Below are 15,277 nucleotides of genomic sequence, written 5' to 3' on the forward strand. Positions count from 1 at the left end.
TGACAGCATATCACTCGTATTTCAATACATGAAGTTTACAATACACAGGTATATGTTGTTCACTGATAATACATCAATACCTGCATGTTCTATAGATGCACTATTGAATAATAGTATTTTATCAATTTCATGAAAACAATATTCTGAATGAAAGATCTCCTCACCTTTTTTTTTCTCAATTTCCTTCATTGGTATGAGAATACCCTAGTCCAATATCATTCTGCAAACTATTGTACAACATGTTAAAGTTTTCAGGAACATAGAAATGGCTGTGAGTTTTTTATTCGTGCTACCAATGTATCGTTTTTAAAATAATGATTCTAATAATTTTAACTACTACTACATTTTTTTGTGCTGTATTTGTGTATTTAAGTTGTACATTTTCTTTTCAGTCACTCAGCAGCAAACAAAGACAGTTGAGGAAATCCGGAAATGAACTAGCTGAAAATGATGCTGCAGAACTACAACGAATATCTAGCGAACAAGCTATACTACAGAAACATCTTGACGCTAGTAGGAAACAAAATCGACAGCACGGGATGCTTATGCAGGATTATCGTAACAAACAACAACAAAGGCAACCCCAACCGCAAACGTCGGAACCATGTTCTCCATTGATGTCTCCGTCCCAGCAATCTTCGCCAATGCACAGTCCTGCAGCACTTGTATCTCATAGTCCTGGACCTGGAAGTGTACCATCAAACATAATCCAACACCCTCCAGCAAATTCTATGATACAACATAGCCCAAATCCACCATTGCTACAACACAGCCCTGGCAACCCACAAACTGGTACCCCAGGAACAATGTCACCACATAATATGCAATCTTCTCCCAGAATTGGGACCCCGCATTCCCAAGGGGATGATAGTCCTTTCAGTCCGGGTGCTATGCCATCACCAGGTATATGTGTTTCAATGTCGACACGAATGGCTTCCCCCCAGCACAGATCCGTTATTACAGGGAGGCTTGCCACAAGTCCTGGAGCTTTTGCGTCAGATGGACGAACCACTCAACAAATGCTAGGAGAACAAAATGTAAGATTGCACTCCCTTCCTCAGCGCTTCGTTCGTCCTCCGATTGTAGTAGATGCCGGCCAGCGTCCCAGAATGCAATTGCAAGGTAACATTATTTACGGACAACGTTCTCCCCTCGGAAGTCCGCAGCCTTCTCAACAGCCGATGATGACCCAACAACAACATCAGCAAATGCTTCAACGACAGCAAATGATTCAACAACAGCACGAAGTTGGTGCAATCTCTCACCAGGAGACGCAAAATATTATAGCTCAGAGAACGTTACAGATGGTGCAACAAAGGCAGCAGTTTTTGCAAATGCAGCAACAGCACATGATGCAAAAACCACCAAGTTCACCAATGGTATCGCAACCTGCTAACTCCCCGAGCCCCCAGATGCACCAAACCATTCCACAGAACTACGGGCAACCGCCAAGCTCTCCGATGCCTAGAAGCCCTATGGTTCAACAAACGATGGGTTCACCTATGCTTCAACAACAGTTGAGTCAAAACTCACAACCACCTAGTCCAATGAATAACAGAATTCATTCACACCCTCCGAGTTCTCCGATGATACCGCAATATCAACCGCCGAGTCCTTTATCAAGAAATCATCCGCCAACATCGCCAATGTTGCAGCATCAATTGAACAGCACGCATCATCCGCCGCCATCCCAAACTCCAAACTCACCAATGCCTCGAAGTCCGATGGTCGGAGGATCGCCTATCCAGATGCAAAGGAGACAATCCAGTGGCAATAGTCCAGCAATGCCAGAGAGACCTCAAAGCATAGAAAATCCCGGAACCCCAAGGACACCTCACACGCCTCACACGCCTCATACTCCGCATACACCCTACAATTCGCAGGGTTCGAATAGTCATTCAGGGGGAACTGATCAGCAACAACAGGATCAGATATTGTGTACGGATCATGGGAGCAGGGGTGGTGGAAATCCTCATAATCCGATGAACCCGATACCTTTACTTTCGAGTTTTGGTAGGTATGGATATTTCAAAATCGGGCTCAGAGGAGGATCACCGATGTGGTCTATGAAGCCAGAGTCTAGTAAGGGTAAGACTGCGGAGTCTCACTTACCAGGTGCTGAAGAAAAACCGAATACTTCAACGTCTGTACACCGAAAAACCGGGATTCCGCAATCCAAAATCAACTCATTAGTGTGTGCTGATTATAACGATTTTGACGATGATTCTCATACACCTCCACAAACGCCACCAACTGAAGTTGAGCCAAAAGCAACCTCTTCATTAGCTGATACCACCCCAGTACCTTTAAGTAGTCCTGGTGACAAGCTTGAGCCAATCCCTGATACGACAGATTACGATGATGATAAAACAATCGTGAATACAGAAGTGACATTAAGCTCGACTGCCCAACGGGACAGCGATGACATTACAGTGATAGAGCAGTTCGGTGATTCTGAATTAGGAGATGTTATAACTGGCACTCTAGAACCGGATATGCAAGAAGAATATGTTTTATTTGAGTCAGATATGGTTGTGGGTCTGTCCGTTGACAGCAATGATTCTCTTAGCCATGCATTGGACCATGACAATAGTCAATCGCATGACTTAGTTCAAATTCTAGAGATTGAGAACACTCTCAATCGTGTGGACGAGGCAGTATTAAGTGACGAAGGTTCGGTTTTACCTCAGACCAGAAATAAAAAAGGGCTACGGCTCGATATTGTAAGAAGTTTACAGCCTGGACGAAAGTTAGTTGCTGTTACTGATACGCCGGAATCCCCAGATCAGGAAGAAATGAATGTAGACCCATCACCCGGACCATACATCGATCAATCACCAGATCAACATATAATGGTTTCTCTGGTCGAAGAATCAGAAGTTGTGATCATCGATCCAAGTAGCAAATCACCAGAGGATAATGTTACCAAGGAGTTTGGTCCTGACCAAACTGATAAAACTGAATCAATTGATCACATACCACCGATCCAAGAAAGTAACAATTCACAGCTGTCAAAAAATATTGAACTTAAACATCAACAGAAAGAAATCAATACTCCAAGCGTTACGTCATTCAAATTTACAGATAAAGTTGTAAGACGCGAGATGCCGGTATCTAGCTTTCAGCAAACCAATGTGTCTGATATTGTCAAACCATCAGTTCCACATTCTACTACTTCGACAAATATACCAGCTCATACAACTGCTGGAACATGCAGCACTGTCACAGATAATGTCTCAACTAGTGCGAAAACTTGTTCGAGTGTTTTCACTTTGAAAGAAATTGTCACCTCATCTGTATCAAAAGTTCAAAAACAGACTATGTCACCTTCTACCATGGCTGGTATTGTGGCCGATGCTAAAATCGCAGCCAGACTTTGCCAGGCAGCTGCAGAAGTTACAGTAAATACAGATATAACTGGGGTTCAATTGAAACAGCGCAAAGCAGCAGAACTAATTACAACTACTACAACAGTGGGTGACAGTTTTCGTCAATTCTTGCATGATTCAAAGAATAAGCTGCAGCAGAAGCTCCCGGCAAAATTAGCCATCAGTATTCAACCAACTTCTGTTACTTTAGCCACTCCCAAAATGTCCATACCAGACCTGACTATCAAAGACGATACAAACAGTAATTCCGCCAGTGTTAAAAATGAATTGGGTGGGTATCCTGACCGTTCAGATGTACAAAACCATCTCACTAATCACGTGGGTAATGAAACGCGAACACAAGAAGACATGAGCTCGAATATTGTAAATAGTAGTACAAATTTGCTTTTAAAAGATGATAATCAGGCCCATGGTAAAAATTCAGATTCCTCCAACACCACCGACGAGTTAGAAAGCATGCTGGAGGCCATCCATAATCCTGAAAATAATGCTGCCAGTGAGACAAAAAGTTCAAAAGCAGAGAGGAAAAAAGCAGAAACTGGCAGATTAAAGAGAATGTCGCCTGTAGCTGACAATTTATCACTTGTAAATATTTTAGAAAACGATGTAGAATCAGCCATAACAGCTTCCACAAATAAGAACCAAATTCCGTCATCCACTACTCCTGCCGAAAGCCCAAATGCTGAATCTTCAAAAATGCCTTCTACCACTTGCAATACAAACATAATAACGGTTACCTCGTCTGGAAGCAAGTTGCAGAATCTAAGTTATACGGATTCGAAAAAAAATTTGACACAGAATTTGAATGAAGAAAAGCATGTGATGGATGAGTCATCTGACGAGATCTTAGATATGCTGCATAACATAATATCTGCTAAACCTGAGATGGCGAATACCGATATGTTGCAGGAAAGTAATTCAAGTAAGCCTAGTTTAATTTATCCTTTGCCTGGCACGTTGGATACTTTACCGCTAAATATTTTACAAGACTCTCTATTAGACTTGGAGCAAGGAAACGGGGAAAGTGAAAATCCATCACCAAAAGAAAGGGAACTACCAAAATCACAATGTGCAAACACACCTACAGTAGATTCGACTTCGAAGAAAGGTCCTGCACTACTATCACATATATCGTCACCAGTAGCTGTGAGTGCTGTAATTCAATTACAGAAAGCTACTACAACTGTACCTCATTTATCACCTTTGTCTAAACCAACAGAGTTGACTTCCAATGTCGCTACTGTATCTCATCAGTTGCGAACCTTATTGTCTTCTCTACAGTCGAACCACTCGCAGAGTTACACTATATCAGATCAAAACAATGCATCAGCAACGTCATCAATAACTGCAACTGCTAAAATCGGAACCACTGCAGCGCCGACCAACAGTATATCCACAACGTTGCACATGGCTCCTTCAACAGATACTAACCGTTCTTCGCAAACCACTAATGCAACAGCAAGCCCAAATGTTGACATCAAATCTGATACGACTACTAGCATTGGTTCCAATGAAATCAATCAAGTAAAAGCTACTCAAGTTTCTACAGTAAATGTTATCTCCACAATATCTAAACCAACTTGTAGTGAGCACTATTCAAGTATGAATTCTGGTACTGTGCAAGCGCAAACAGGAAATGCTAGTTTGACGACTACTTCCACCATAATTTCGAGAACTGGGTCAAATTCAAGTATTTCAATAACATCGAATGCAATACTGAATGCTATGCTTGCTGGAACAAATTCTGCAAAGTCAATTACTACTGGGCACAGAGTCAGTACAGCTCATACTCCAACAAGTAATTTACTCAACTCTGTTACATCACCTTCTGTCCAACGTACAAGTTCGCAAAATTTTCAAGCAATGTTACAAGTGAACACTAGTACCTCAAATTCACCTAGAGCAACTGTTAGCTCAACATCAAGTACATCAAATACATCGTTGCAATGTGTGAAAACAGTTGTTTCGCCAGTAATGAGCACTGCCACAGCTACTATCAATGTCACTACAAATATACTTCAGTCTACTTTATCACAAGCTCCAACACTACTTCATACCCAGTTAACATCGGGTTCGGCACTTTACAAGTCAACAGGACACTTGCCCATTGATAACAAGTCGAGTAAACTGGAAGGTCTTATTCAAAGTGCAACTCATAAAAAGGAAACAGAAGAATCGATGGCAAAAATTCAATTGAACTCGGAAAAAGTAGTTCCTGTTTCTAGATCAGATATAGAAATGACTAAAACTGGCGGAAATTCATCTAGAATAGAAGAGTCACAAAATGTACTTTTAAAGCAGCTGTTACAGAACACAGCTTGTGCTACAACAATTTCGTCATCTGGAACGAGCCAAGGATCTAGTTTACCGTTAGTCCCCTCCCTTGAAGCTCAGTTAGCTCGCCCCGTGCCACCAACCCCATCATCTCTTCTTCCACCGCTGCTCAATGAAGCAACGGTCAGTAAACCAAAACCCAAACAAATCTTGACCAGAGAAACGTCATTTGTCTCACATCCAACTGCACAGAAAAAATCTCCGAGTCCTACAATTACGGAAGAACAACCTACAGTGCCACTGCCCGTACTTCCATCAATTGCGTCTCCACCTCAACAATCTGCACAGCATACGGTAGACAATGTTTCCAAACAAAACACATTAGATCAGCAGTCCTCGTCGCATCAGGTTATTAATCCAGGAATTCCCCAAGGAACGACCCCATCGGTGGTTAAAGATACATCAGTAACAGAGCCAGTATCAACCAAGGCAATATGCTCTTCACCAGAAAATACTGTTCCTGCGATTACTAAACCATTGACTAAAACTGTTCATGATTCAATATGTACAAGCACTACTCAAATGCCAAAGCAACCACTACCAGCTTCTTCGTCTGTATCACAAGTAATTCCTGGAACTAAACCAAATACAGTAACAGCACCTTCTAAGCAGCCGGTAATTACTGGTCAATCCACGATGCAATCAACGTCCGTCACAATTTCAAATTCTCAGATATCTCTGTCTCATAGTCAACCACCGACGTCACAGAACGCATCTCTTGTAACTCAGAAACCTTCGCATATTAATATGATACAACCATCAGTGCCTCTGCCGGTGTCTCATCAAATGGGACACCAAGCTCAGTCGTCACAGGGTGCTCTTATGCAACACACAGTGCCTTTAGTGGAAGTTAAGAAGGAAATACTAGATGAAGTACTCTCCATTGGCACCCCGACTCCAGGATCTGAAACCAAAGACTTTCTTACTGCCAAAGATGAATTCATCGATGGATCCACAGATGATAAAATAGGTGAATAACTTTTTTCTTTAAAAGATTTTTTTTAAGTCCATTTTCAGTCATCTCATGAATTAGCACTGTGGTTGAGTTAGGTTAAGCAATACAATTTTAGGACAACTTACAAGTATGAGTCGCATTATTTTGAATATTACCTTGAGACGGTTCTGAAGGCATACTTTCTTTTTATGTACTATACACCTTATTCCGATAACATATGAATGCTTCTTTTGCAACATTGTAGTTCCAAAAGTGTCGCTTCATGGTCACGGAACAACAACAGTCAGCGAAATACCAGATAATAGTCATATGTTGTCAATAACAATTGCTGTTTTTCGCAGCCTAGAAGTCGCGGTTTCGAGTCGACAAAGTAATATTGTAATCAAACTTTCAGAGTCTGTCTTAATTTGCACCGTTATGAACAACTGACGATGATTGTTGTTTGAAATTTGACAGCAATGGTAGTATAGTATTGCTAAAAAGATAGTGGGAGGAACAGTTTTTATTTAAACCAGGTCAATTACGTGAAATTACCTCTTTTTCCAGTACTTCAATCTGCTTTGTAGTGCTTGTAGATGCATAGTAATAGTTACTAATCCATGCCCCGCACAAGCCTACCGGGTTCTGGGGACATACTCTGCTGGGTATGACAAGTATTCGTAGGGATTATTATTATTCCTATTTCATTCTTTTGTATCAAAAAGTTTTCATTTCGATTCATGAAATTTTTAGAATTGGACGAAAATGAGATTATAATAAAATTTTGATAAGTATTCTATGGATATAGAATATGTTCAGAAAATTTCAGATTGCCGCATCCAAAACCAGGGTTCTTACAGTATGGAAAAGTCAGGAAATTTCGAAAATACGACAGGAAGTTTGGATCTGTCGAAGAAATAAATTCGTTCTTATATACTATAATATCGATCTTGAGAAAAAAAAATTCCACTTCAAATTTTCTTTCGTTGCATCACTTTGTATATTCTATATTTATCTCGGCTCCTGAAGTGAGGAGAATCGCAAGGAATTCACAATAACAGCGTTTGCGTTCGTAAGGGAATAAAGTATTTATTGAAAGTAACACTTGTATTCAGAATAACTAAAACAAAGAGGTGGACCGGCTAATCGCTTGATAACGCGCTGACTCAGAGCCCCGCGCGTTATAGAGTCAAGCTGTGAACACCTCGAGCTCCGACTATATTCTGAGCTGCAGTATGTATTCCATCGGGTTTTATCACTTTCTGAACATCGATATAGTTCGGGTGCGCGTCACTATTGTTGATGGATCAGGTGCGCGCGGAAATATCTCGGATCTAGCCATCATTGCGCCGACATATATTACTTAATACCAAACCTTTTTTCATTTTTTTCTTACGGATGTTGTAGTAAATTAATTGTCAGATAATAAGATAGTTATTAGGTAATATTGAAGGTATTAGTATTAATCTGTACAGAAATTGTCATTAAATAATGACACATTGTTTGAAAGGTTACTAGAAAAGTTCTATTTTCAGGCTGGAATACTTGGAAAAGTCTGCGAATTTCAGATTCCAAACAAAGTATGAACCCTGGGTTTGGCCAAGATAGAGTTTGCGATTGGTGGCCAAAATTCTAAAATATTTATACAAATGGTTATACAAAAAATCAAAATTTGGCCACATATTTTGCACAAATTCGAAAAAGAGAAGAAAACCACTTCTCGTATCGTTTATTCAAATTTAATTACATATTAATAAACACAAAATAAACCTGCGACAATCAGGTTGATTTTTCATTCTCCAAATTTGTCTAGCCTACTGATACATCATTTACGTCATAAATGAGTCAGCCTGAGTTAGTCCTTGTCATTCAAATTAACAGACTCACCAAATTCCATCCCATTTCTCTATGGCTTTCCTTATATTTGCAATTAAGTCTTTGATTTCAATATCCTTCAACCACATGATAACGAAAACTAATGCAACTCTGTTCATTGCTTCCTCCATTATAATATTCCTTTGCACATAGTAAGTGTTGAAGTAACTTTCAATAACACATGGCTGAAGGATACCAAAATCCAAGATCTGATGTTTTTGTTTTCAAGCTTAGATTACCAAAAACACAAATTATCTTGAAAGCCTAACAGCAGAACTACTTATAACTGAAAAATCGAGAGTCGAGAAATGTATTGCGATTGGCTTCAGGTATATCGTTTTAATGTAGCCTTCGATCACTTTAGATCTCAAAAAGTTGAAGAGGCGACAGTATCAACAAAAACGTAGACAAAGCCAAGGGAAAGATGCTACGACTGTTCCACAAAAGAAACGGCCGAGAAAAGGGTCTCGTCAGGATGAGGATTACGACACTTTTGTTGATAATTTAATGTCTCAGTTACGGCAACTTCAACCTATGGCAGTCCTCGAGCCACTACTAGGGAGGAATTATGGTGTTTGCCCTATCTTCGGTTTTGGAGATTTATCAAAAATTGGTACGCAAAGAGACTACAGCACCCGTATTGGCGATTTAACTGGTTCCTATGGCAATGCAACCTTACAAGGAACGGCAGATCATTACAACACTCGGCCATTTGGCGAATTGCAACCACTTCCAGCACAGCCAGCTCCTTCTACCCAAAGAGGCTTCTATGATCAAGAATTTGTACCTTTGAAATTCGACGATTGTAAGTCCACACCAACAGCTTTCAATAAACAATACATATAAGCTTGTATGAAATTATTCTCATTCTTACGTAACACTTTTTTTTATAAGAAATAAATTATTTTAGACTGCCAATCAAATATTCACCAGTGTGTTTGTATTAGTTATAATTTCTAAGAGCAATGTTGTTCTTTTTTTCAGCTGACGATAAGAAGGATAATCCGTTGGCTCTGACCCGTGACGTTGATACACCCGATACAATCGTCAGCTCATCATCTCCTGAATGTGTCATCCCTGAGTTTATACATAGATTTCCTGGGTTGAGATTAATAGAAGAGGAATCTGATGAAGAGTCCGATTGGCTGAAGCGGGTGTCTCCTGTAATACCACTAGTGTCTCCTATTCCAGTTAGGCCTAAGCCAGGTTTCACTAAAGATTCCGCTAAAATGGACAAAGAAAACTTTGGTGTCTCAAGGTAATTACATACCAATTTTTAATACACGTTGTAAAAATCTGATGTGCTGTGATTCAAAAAAGATGTCACTAACTGTCGATTCTAGTAGCAAGGGTGATCTCATATCAATGCAATATTCTAAGAAGATTTCTACTCAGCTGCAGTAAATTGAACTTTGCTATATGAGTTGTAATTGTTGCATACAGGTTATATTTAATAACTTGAGATAACATTTCCAATTAAACGATTCCTTCTTGGGCATTTTTTCATACTAAATTTACCTCTCAACATTTGATAAGGAATTACTTTAACATGTTTGAAAATCTATGCAACTTTGACACTTTACCTGGAAATCTGGAAAACTTGGGGGCTTATGCAATAGTTGGGAACTTTTATTCTGCCCGGTAAAATGATGAAAAAATTATGGAATTTTGTCGCTGTTCTAGAAAAAAATTAATTTGATTCTAAAAACTTCATATGGTATCAAATATTAGTTTTAGCAGAGATTGTGTGTGTGTGTGTGTATATATATATATATATATATACGAGAAAAATAGTAGATGAGTAATTATGAGGGAAGTAGTAAGACATCCCTTCTTTGTTTAGCAGGCTCTGATTGGCTAACTCATGCCAGCACTCACGCTCGTAGCACAATGACTTTAAAACAAATAAAATATAATCTATAACGATGGATTCAATTTGTTTTTTTTTCTTCTTACTTGTAATTGTTACAAGCAAAAAGGGTACTGTATAATTATAGATGAAAAAGTACGGTATACAATAAACTTAATTGTTTTGGGCAACTGAATTTTTATTATATCGATTTGATTTCGTCAGGTGATGGTCAGGCATGGAATGATGCACCTTTAGTAATCAATTATAACTTTAAACAACGTTTCGGCAGGCTCCGCTCACCATCATTATGTTTCTATCATATAAAAAATCGCAATCTGTTACATGAATTACATCTGATCACTAACTGTCACTTTAAAAACCTTGCACAGCTAGGTAATTATTAATCTCTATTGTATCTAAATACTTTTTAGTGTTTTCGAATTTAATACTGTACATAAATGCCAACGTTTAATATTTCATCTTATTATTAAAATTACTATGAAAGATTAAATTATTTAACACTTGCATAAATCGCCATTCCTTAATGCTTGCAATGTTTATTACATGGTGTTCCAGAAGGAAGTGAATACCAACCTAACTATAGTAACCGAACTATACACTTAATATTAAATTTGACAACAATCTTTGAAAGTTACATACCTGTTTACATATTTGTTAGTCAATTCCGTTCATCGAAGGCCTGTTACAAAACATTAAAAAGACACTATTGAAAGAAAACGTCAATGTTTCATATGAAATTACCAACACTTTTAACAATATATTTACGTCGTTAAAGTCAAAAACCGCCAAACTTGAACAAATCAAGATTGTATATAAAATCGAATGTAAAGACTGTGATAAAGTGTTACATACGCTAATCGTCACAGCATCTGAAAAAAAATGAATTGCAAATCATAGTATGATGTAAAAACGCGTGATCCAGATAGATCGGCTCTGGCTCAGCACTCATTAGTTGAAGGGCACACTTTTGACTTTGGAAATTTAAAGATAATTGACCAAGAAACCGACTGACATAAGAGGCTTATCAAGGAGATGATACACATTTCTAAAAACAATACAGTCAACAAAAGAACTGACATACAAAACCAGAGTCACCTCTATTCGGACATCATTTAAATTGGCAATAGAAATTGGCATAGACTATTATGTAAACAATTAGGGCAGTAGACTAACAAATATGTAAACAGGTAAGTGACTTTCAAAGATTGTTGTTAAATTGAATATTAAGAGAATAGTTCGGTTGGCAGAGTTAGGTTGGTATTCACTTCCTTCTTGAACATCATGTAATGAACACCCCAAGCGGTAAGGAATGGCGATTTATGTAAGTGTTACATAATTTAATCTTCCATAGTACTTTTAATAATAAGATGAAATATTTAACGTTGGCATTTATGTACAGTATTAAATTTGAATATACTAAACAGTATTTAGATACAATAGAGATTAATAATTACCTAACTGTGCAAGGTTTTTATCGTGACAGTTAGTGTTCAAATGTAATTCATGTGACAATTTGTGATTTTTTTATATTAAAGAAACCTGATGATGGTAGGCGGAGCCTGTCGAAACGTCATTTAAGAATATAATTGATTCCTCAAAGTGCATCATTCCATCCGTGACCGTCACCCAACGATATCATATCTGTATAATATCTACACAGTCACGAACTTCGACTCATCTAAATTTTTATTGGGGTTTCAAATTTTTTCCTTTTTCTTTATTAGATATAATGTTAATGTCAGTTTTCGTGAATCAAGCAATATTTGTTAATGCACATCATTTGAAATGTCATATCTACTCACTAGATTACAGTGTTTTTTACAATTCATTTTCAAACCATCATCATTGGATTATATTTCCAGTCATGAAAGTTTTAGGTTCCATGTTTTATATAAGAAATATATGTTGAAATGAAGGTAGTCTAAATTATGTTGCGAATGTTACTCAGTCAGGATTATCTGATTTATAGGACAGGGAAATCACATCCCTTACCGTTGCGGGATAATGGTAATGTCACTGTGACATTAACTCTGAATAGCCAGGCTGCAGATGATATCATGGGAGTATTGAAGGACTTAGCCAATATCTTAAACATTGCTCCACCCACGGGTTATCAAATAATTGAGCGCACAACTACCCCACCAAGTCAAAAGTTGGGACTCTACAGAACAAAAGGAAAAGATGGTAAAGAAGGAGGTAAGATTGATGACAGTGATATTCTACTATTTATCGGGACATTGATGAATTAATTAAATCATTAAATGATCAAATAAATAGGAACAAGCCAAAAAACCATAGTACAGTTTTCAATGTTCGCAAAAAAGTTTTCGGATTCAGTTTGTATGATCTAATTAGACTGCAAGCATCCATATTGAAAATTTAAAATAGATTTTAGAACTGAAAGTACAAGTTTGTCTCATGAGGAAACCTCATCAATATTAGATGAAGTGTGATTTGAAAAATGTATTTTCTTGCTGATTAGCTAATATTCACAAAACCATTAGTACAGTTTGTGGTTTATAAAACTAGTGGTTCTATTAAAAAAAAAAACATCTTTAGCGATGGAAATTATTATGAGTTCTTTTAGAAATTTCTTTCGTAAACTGGCTTCAGATTATCCCGAGGTTTTCATTGGATTTATAGAAAAATTTTTCCTGTTGAGGTAACGTGGTCCCTCTTAGAGAAATTGGCTGTATACGGCGGAAAGCGCTTGCATCACATTATGTCTGGTTTTACCATCAATGAAATCCTATGAACTAAAGATTCAACCAGGAAATTCACTCTTCGCATCTATGTATTAGTCGATCAACCGACATATCAGCGAACTTTAGAGTTGTAATTTTGTTCGGTCTGCACTTGGATATGTTATAATATGCACGAAGGTATGGAATTTCTCAAATTTTTAGATCTTACCGCTCACAAGAAAATTGAAAAATACCTTGATCAATTGCATTCCGTTATCGAATTGAACTTTTGTCATTGAATTTTTAGCACTTTATTTCCTATATCTTATCGTCGGAAAAAAGATGATTTTATGAGTTCTTTATTTAACAAAAAATTCATCTTTCCGAATATGAAATCTACTTTGAAAAATGCCCAAAAAATAGGCGGTTTTCATTTCTACATGTGGAAAAGTAGATATTTTGACGTATATCTGGAAATTTTTGGAGTGCGCTGAAAATACGTAATATTCATTGGGTACAAATTTTCTAGGAATCATGAAAAATCGAAATTTTATCCCACCTTGAAATTTTCAGGATATAGTCCAATCCATCTCTTCTTCTACATAAACAAATAAAAAGAATTAAGTCCATATTCGGGAAGATCAGACCAAAAAAGACAGCAGGTGATATTTTTTTTCTAACCATAAGAAGTGTTGAAAATTTGAGATCAAATGTTTTAATTCGAAAGCGTCATAAAATTGATCAACGTGTTTCTCGAAAACGCTTAGGCCTAAAAGCCTAAAAATTGGAAGATTCTCATACCTACTGTGTACACTATGAGGTATCCAAATTTCATCCAGATCGAAGTTTTGACCCTAAAATGCTAGCCAGAAATTGGTGGATCATCCCATGTAGTGTATCTGTGGTTCTTTATATTTTTTACACCAAATTTGCTCTTATTTTAATAAGTACGTTTCTGTTGATTTTATAGCTCCTATAGATATCCAAAGCATTCTCAACGGAGCAGCTAAGTTCTGTCGTCACTGTGATGTGGTCATCCTTAACAGTTTGATACGGAAAAAGGTTTCAGATCTACCTTTCTTGAGTAAAGAAGAATCTGAGCCTGGCGAGGAACTTTGCTTTTGTTCAGCAGCGTGTTACATGCAATTTGCTCTTATTCATAGATCACCGACAGCCACTCATGAAAAGGTATGCTCAATTACGATTTTGTTAATATCTTTTATAACAATTGGTTAATATGTACGATTTTTGTATGATGTATGTATGATTTTTAGATCTCAAAACACTTGAAAATATGTCAGAATTAGCAAAAGTCCTTTCTTATCCAAAACCAATATTTTTATTTTTATTATAAAGTGACGAAAAATAAAAATGAATCTACGTATAATTATGCCAATTTGGACGCAAAATAGGTTGTTCATTTTCGTGAATTACGCGCTACTCAAAAGGGTTATTTACATACAGTAAAGCGCGATTTTTTAGGAATATTTTCATTGAAGTTTCTCCTGATCAACTTCCAAAGCTCTATCTCCGTGCACCTTACTCTTGTGTAATACTTCATTTCCTAGTACTTGCGTGGCTCCTAGAGTTATGAATTTCTTATCTGTAAAATTTACATACTTTTAAATGTAAAAATTATACAGGCAGCAACAATTGTGGACCATCTGTGCCAGAACTCACTGTCTAGAATTGCTGACATGGAACTGAAAACTGAAGCTCATGAAAAGAAATTTGTTATGCACCGCTCAGCCGAAAGCAATGATAATCTGAAACTAGAAGCAATGGAAATTGCGACAGAAGTCAAAATTAAAACTGAAAAAGATGTTGATATAGATACTGTTCATCTGAAAGAAGATTTAGTTGATGAAAAACGACCGAAAAAACACCCAGCTACCGAACAATTAATTGATGATTCTATCGATCCCCCAACAAAAGTTTGGAGAGGTCTTCGATATAAGTTATGGACACCAGGTGCCATCCAACCAGCAACAAAGTACAAAAAACCCGTGGATCGTGAGATCACAGAGGTAATTAACTGGTATTGAAAGAATATTATAATGAACAATTTAATTAGAACAATGAACAGGCGATTTATAAATTGAAACTGAAGTTATATAAACTCTTCTCAGTATTTACACCAAAATATCTATACAGTGGATATTTTTTGAAACAGGCCACTAAGATACTT

The 15,277-nt window shown here is 37.4% G+C and overlaps 1 protein-coding gene across 11 annotated transcripts in view; it reads left to right on the forward strand.

Moving 5' to 3' along the window:
- The window catches only part of LOC124180001 (histone-lysine N-methyltransferase 2C-like), a 72,688-nt gene that overhangs the window by 46,873 nt on the left and 10,538 nt on the right, over positions 1-15,277 (forward strand). For 10 of the 11 annotated variants that reach the window (XR_006870185.1, XM_046564948.1, XM_046564950.1 and 7 more), the window contains 6 exons: positions 393-6,693; positions 8,897-9,337; positions 9,517-9,790; positions 12,375-12,601; positions 14,060-14,277; positions 14,733-15,116. Coding sequence is in view for 10 of the 11 variants with exons in the window: in XM_046564948.1 (XP_046420904.1) it covers positions 393-6,693; positions 8,897-9,337; positions 9,517-9,790; positions 12,375-12,601; positions 14,060-14,277; positions 14,733-15,116 (7,845 nt within the window). In the remaining variant the exon portion in view is untranslated. The remainder of the gene's footprint in view (positions 1-392; positions 6,694-8,896; positions 9,338-9,516; positions 9,791-12,374; positions 12,602-14,059; positions 14,278-14,732; positions 15,117-15,277) is intronic. The other variant, XM_046564951.1, reaches the window with a different exon arrangement.

Source organism: Neodiprion fabricii, chromosome 4 (assembly GCF_021155785.1).
Source record: "Neodiprion fabricii isolate iyNeoFabr1 chromosome 4, iyNeoFabr1.1, whole genome shotgun sequence".
In the NCBI taxonomy this organism is placed as follows: domain Eukaryota; kingdom Metazoa; phylum Arthropoda; class Insecta; order Hymenoptera; family Diprionidae; genus Neodiprion; species Neodiprion fabricii.